Genomic DNA, 6,048 nt, shown 5'->3' on the forward strand with positions numbered 1-6,048 from the left:
AAAAAAAAAAAAAAAAAACACAACAGATGCATCTAGGGGTTTTGTATATACCAAATATAAAATGTGAAGCTCGGTCTGAAGTTTATCAAGTAGAATGAATATCAAGGGCCCCCCAGGAGTGACCTACGGGAGAAAGGTACATAAGGTCGAAGAACACACTCAAGAGAGAGTAACATAAGAAGGTATGTGTGGATAGTATTAGATGAAGAATCTAAGTAAAGACAGAAATGCGGAGACAAGGGAATATAAGATATGGCATTTGCAGGAAAGCAGATGTAACCAGAGAAAATCACATTAAATTAAACCAGTCTCATAAAGACAAATATCCTGTCTTTTCTCATCTGGGGTTCTTAAATTTGATAGACACATAAAATCACGCATGTGCTTATATAAAAGCAGAAGTGAAACTGTCTAGGGGACAGAAGGAATAGGAGCGCATATGGACGGGTGTGCTCAGCATACAACATGTATTTGTGTGAAAATGCCTCTACGCAACATAGTGCCACGGTACAATGAACATGTACAATGAAATTTAAAAATCAAAAGGGGAAAGAGAGACTGCAGCAAACAAACTCATGACGAACATTCACTCGGGAACTGTAAGAAGCAGAAGGCAACAGGAGCTACCCGGAGGAACACAGGACTAGGGATAGCGGAATGAGCGTGTCCCCTGGGAGTCCCCGGTGAAGACTCCAGGACTCCACTTCAGACCTACGGAATCATCACTGTTTACCAAAGGGCAGGTGGTAAGTTTGCACAGTAGCACTTGGAAAAGACTGGCTTCTCTTCTTAAGCCACCAGTCTGTGGTGCTTCGTTTTAACTGTACAATAGCTAATATGTACGGTCCCACGGTAACTAGGTTCGCATGTCTATTTAATGTTCCAGACATATCATCAGGCATCTTCTGCCTTGGGGCCACTGGCTGTTCCCTCCAGCCAGATTCTGTGGCTAGATACAGCCAGGTCTCTCATGCCTCCTCCCAGGTTCTAAGTCCACGCGCTAGATCCTCCTTGACCTTGCTGCTCTTTAAAACAGTGACCCAGGTCCACCACAGCCACCATTTCCATCTCTTATTTAATCTTTCTTATCACTTCTTTCCCTTAACGAAGTGGAAAGAGATTCCGTTTACGTCTGAATCTCCTACACAAAGAACACCACCAGTCACACATGAGTGACCAGATGGGAAAAAAATGAAAGATCCGTGCTCTTGTAGCATTTACCTCTTCAGGAGCAAGAGGACAGCATTTGCTGTGCTTGAGTCCAAACCAGTTGTGGGCTCATCCAGGAAGAGAATGGAAGGGTCGGTGATCAGCTCCATTCCTATGCTCGTACGCTTCCTTTCTCCTCCAGAGACACCGCGGATAAACTGGGTTCCAACCTAAAGCAAGTGTCATCTTTATCAACGAGAGTGAACACCACCACCAGCATCTGGCAGACAGACCTGTGCAGCCCCAATTGTCTCTGAACTGCCTCCAGCTTCACCAATGAATGAGAACACTAGAAGATGCAGTAAAATTTTAGTCTGAACTAGGCAAGAAAGAGGGAAAGGGAGCATGCTGACAATAATTCACCACCCAGCACCTGGCCCTCGGCTCCCCCCGCCCCCATGGTCCCTACGCAGATGGAGACGAACGGGAAGAGAAAAGCTCACGTTCTACACCACCATTTTCAGAGCTTTTTGGGGCTCCAATTGGATGCTGTCTATCTACACGCTAATTCACTGCAGAATTTCTGACTTGTCCTTATCTGAAATAACCCAGAAAGTGGGGTATTTCACAGAAAAACTGGCCAACCTTTTCAACCACCCACTGTCATGATGTGGGGACTGCAGTAGGAAGGGCTGGGAGAAGGGATGCAGAAAGCAGTCAATGGTTCTGGAATCACACAAATCCAGGGAGCCATAACCCAGTGTTATTATTCGTGAACCTTCACCGGGTCCTAATAAAAACTGAATTACAAGAAACTTTTGAAGACAATTTGACAAAAGAGAATAAATACAATACGATTTTCTTTCATTTTGCTAGCTGATAATGGTATAGAATCTAGGGTCTTGCACGTGCTAAGCACATGTTCTACCACTGGGCTGCATGCCTTGTATCACATCTGGTTTTTACAGGAGCACGGCATGTACCGAGGGTGAGGGACTATGAAGATTTCTTTCATGTCCTCCAGTAAGAAACAGCTGGAGAGAGCACAGCCTGAGATGTTAGCAACTGAGAAATCTACACAAATAGTATCGCCAATTATATCATTATTTTACCTAACAACATTATAGTAAACAGACTATTTTTTGTGTTACACTTACTGTTTTACAAAATAAAATATTTTAATAACTTAGAGATATTAATTCTAAAAAGTCAGTAATAAGTATCTCTCTCTATTTCTTCTGGATATCCAAACAAGTAACTTCTAGGAGAGACTGCTTAAAGGTAAAAAACATGACGGAGGGATAGTCCAGTTATGCAGCACTTGCAGAGCAGGAATGAGGCCCCAGGACATACGAAAAGAAGAAAAAATTAACAGAGTCAAGGAAAAGTATCCTAGGAAGACAAAATCAAGCAAGCAAACAGTGCCATAGCAAAGCAAACACAATAATTCAGAAATAAAGCCAAATAATGTGATCGCAAGGTTATTCTTCCCAACAAAATACACAGCACAGGAAAGACTGCTAGCAAGCACCAAGAGAAGCAACAGTTCCATGCAATCACCATTATCCATTGCCTCTACAGAGGAAAATAAGGATGGGCAGGAGAGGGTTAAGCTACAGCCATTCTATTTTCACGCAATGCCCAAATGCTCAGCAAAACTATATGGGGTTGATCATTTGTAAAGTTCATCCACTGTCTTTGTCTAATTCCTCTTCCTGATCCTGTATAACTCTCAAAAGGAGAAGCAGTGTCTCTATTTGTTTTGTTTTGTTTTTTTAACTCTCTAAAGTTTTAACACAGCCTAGCATGCGGGAGTCTGGAAACAAATACTGACAGAAGATAAGGAAAAAAAGGAGAGTGGGAAGGAAGGGAGAAATAAAACTGTCAGGAGACAAACTACAGAAAAGTAACTTGAACATTGGACAAATTGCTAAGTAAATCCTAATGTGACCAACTACAATTTTAGAAGCCAATTTGCAGCAAAATGACGCATGCAGAGCAAGGACTTTTGGATTCTTGTCTTTCTTGTTTCAGAACTATTCCTGAAGAAGGAGCAGAGCAGTTGGAGCCAATACACAGCAAGCTGTGACTTGAAGGATGGGGCTGGAGAAGGGCATACAGAAACAGCCCTATGAGGAACACTTCTCCCCATTTCCAGGAATCAGCCATGATTAGGGGTTCTTTTTCCCCATCATAATTTCTAACTTACCTTACAAAAACAATTATTTCACATCATGCAGAAAGCAGTTACTTTTGGCTGCAGACATTGTAGGAAACGTGAAGTTAAGGTTAAATAGCCTGCACAAAGCTATTTTCTAGCTATGATACTATGAGGGGTTTTCATACCTTGGAATCTGCTACTTTCTCCAGCCCCAACTCTTTAATGACCATGTTAATCCGTTCATTTTTTTCATGATTCTTCATAGTTGTTGGAAGCCGTAGGGCTGCTGAGAACTGTAAGTTTTCTCTCACTGTCAGGGTGCCCATCACGACATCATCCTTAACAGAAGGGGATATTTTAGTGAGATAAGCGAGTCTTTTCTAAGGACATCATTTGAGTACATATAGTTCGATCCACACACAAAATGCATCCAGGGTAAAACTCTGGCTACTGGTGGCCTGCACATTCTCTTAGGCTGCAGGACCTGCATATACAGACATCTACAGTGTTATCATTTGCATTGCCTGGCTGTACACCCAACAGAACACATGTAATATAATGACTGCTACTAGACATCTTAAGGCTGCCTGGTAAAAGGGTTTGGCAGACATCTATAATGGGAAGAGAGAAGGTGAAGGAAGGGTAAACTTTATTTATTTTTTAGAAATTACATAGCAGCCAGCACTGATATCACTACCCATAAGGGTCATATTCCAGGTCATCTCTGTCTTTCCCTTTAACATCATCCCCCCATGTAAAGGAAGATTATAAAAATCTGGTGTCAATATGTTGGTCCTATGATCATGTTTTCCATTCAATTGGCAGCAAACTACACTACAAGCAAATGCACTTTCACATAGAGTGCCCCGATCCACTTATACTCACTTGAACCACATAGCCTGAAGTACATTTGAAATTGGCAGGTTGAGGTGCGCCGTTTATCAGAACATCTCCAGATAATCCTCGTGGATCCTTCCTTGCCGCTAGGACATCTAATAACCTGAGAAGGACATGTACATTACACTATGACGACAGTCTTTCCTTCTACCTAAGGCTATACTGCTTAGCTGCTCGAAAGGAAGGCAACTTCTGCTAATGTTCAGATTTAACCAGTCGATACATTTATATAAAACAAATTTATAGGCTGAGCATGGTGTCACACACCTTTCATCCCAGCACTCAGGGGACAGAGGCAAGAGGATCTGTTGTGAGTTTAAGGATAACCCAGTCCACATAGCAAGTTCCAGGCTAGCCAGAGCTACGTCATAGTTGATACGCTGCCTCAAAAATCAAACAAGGAAAATAAAACAAAAACCAGGTTTCCATGTTTTAAATTCTCGGCTTCTTTTTCATTATGTGCTACCACCAATCCCAAACTATAAAAGCAAGAAAACATTGCTTTAAGTAGCAGGACCTCCCCAAAATGGCCCTCTTGGCCAACGGACTTGGAGATCACAACACGGACAACATGTGGTTTAACTAATATTCACGACTTCAATCATACTTTCCCTACACATCTTCATTTTCAATATTACTTCATTCTTTTACCTCCTCACTAATACACAATATGGTCTACCACTCTATCGCAACCATCTCATCATGTCCTATTACTAAAGCTGACCTAATGAGTATTTATGGCCCTTACCACAAAATCATGACATAGTTCAACCCCACGTTACCCACAACACCTAAGACCAGATCAGACAGACACTGAAAATAATCAGCCAATACCTGTGCACATAAATGGGATGGTTAATAAACAGAAAAGGCTTATTTATAGGTATGTTATACTCACGAAGACTTGCCTCCGCCTGTGGGTCCCAATATGGCATTGAGGCCAGGTTTCATGATCCCACTAGAAACAAAACCATATTGCTTCAATGTTGTATTTTACATGAAATTCTTTAAAGTTAACATCTGCACTTAATGCACTAATAAAGGAAGATAAAAATGCAAATAGAACAACCTAGCGAAAATAAACAAAGCTGATGTTAGAAGTCTAATCTAAAGACTATCAGCCACGAGTACCTATGAGAAACAGTCATGTCCTTCTGAATTCCTTTCTTTTACTACTGCTTTGTAAGTTGCTTTTAAAACAACTTAATCTTTTGAAAATGGCCAATGTTCCAGGTTCCTTGACATTGAGTTGAGGATAGTACTCAATGGAAGAGCCCATGCTTGTCATGCCTGAGGCCCTGGGTTCAATCCCAGGAACAGCAACTTAAATTCTTTTACGTAAGAAAGATTCTACTATAAGATTCTTAAAAATAACAGATTCCTGAAATAAAGAAGTAAGATTCTCAAAGACTTTGCATTCTTATTATATAGCCTTCAAAACAACATAAAGTACATAAAGCTTCTGAGTGATGCTTAGTATCTTTAAATTGTTTCACTTACTACCTAGCTAAGTTCAGAACAATCAATAGTTGTAGAATACCAGCGAGTGATATTCTCATTATTAAATCTAATCAGATTAAAATGTCAAAGTACCTTAACTAGAAGCCCCAGTGTTAGGATGAATGCAGTATGTGACACACAGTAGACAAGATGCCTCAGCAGGCAAAACACTGGCTATGTCTGAAGACCAGAGTTTAAGCCCCAGAAGCCATGGTGGAAGGAGAGAACAGACTCCCCAAAATTGTCCTCTGTCCTCCATGTTTGTCCTGGTGTCTGTCTGTTTCTGTCTGTATCTGTTTTCTCTTTCTCTCTCTCTCTCTCTCTCTCTCTCTCTCTCTCTC

General features: G+C 41.2%; 1 protein-coding gene across 2 annotated transcripts in view; it reads right to left on the reverse strand.

Annotated features, from left to right (window-relative positions):
* Nucleotides 1-6,048, reverse strand: part of LOC101989399 (ATP-binding cassette sub-family G member 2) — a 99,665-nt gene that overhangs the window by 21,827 nt on the left and 71,790 nt on the right. For both annotated transcript variants that reach the window (XM_013351284.2, XM_005360563.2), the window contains exons 3-6: nt 5,106-5,165; nt 4,196-4,310; nt 3,496-3,648; nt 1,222-1,379 (exon numbers count right to left, since the gene is read on the reverse strand). In XM_013351284.2, the coding sequence (XP_013206738.1) occupies nt 1,222-1,379; nt 3,496-3,648; nt 4,196-4,310; nt 5,106-5,165 (486 nt within the window). The remainder of the gene's footprint in view (nt 1-1,221; nt 1,380-3,495; nt 3,649-4,195; nt 4,311-5,105; nt 5,166-6,048) is intronic.

This window comes from Microtus ochrogaster, linkage group LG3 (assembly GCF_000317375.1).
Source record: "Microtus ochrogaster isolate Prairie Vole_2 linkage group LG3, MicOch1.0, whole genome shotgun sequence".
Classification (NCBI taxonomy): Eukaryota; Metazoa; Chordata; class Mammalia; order Rodentia; family Cricetidae; genus Microtus; species Microtus ochrogaster.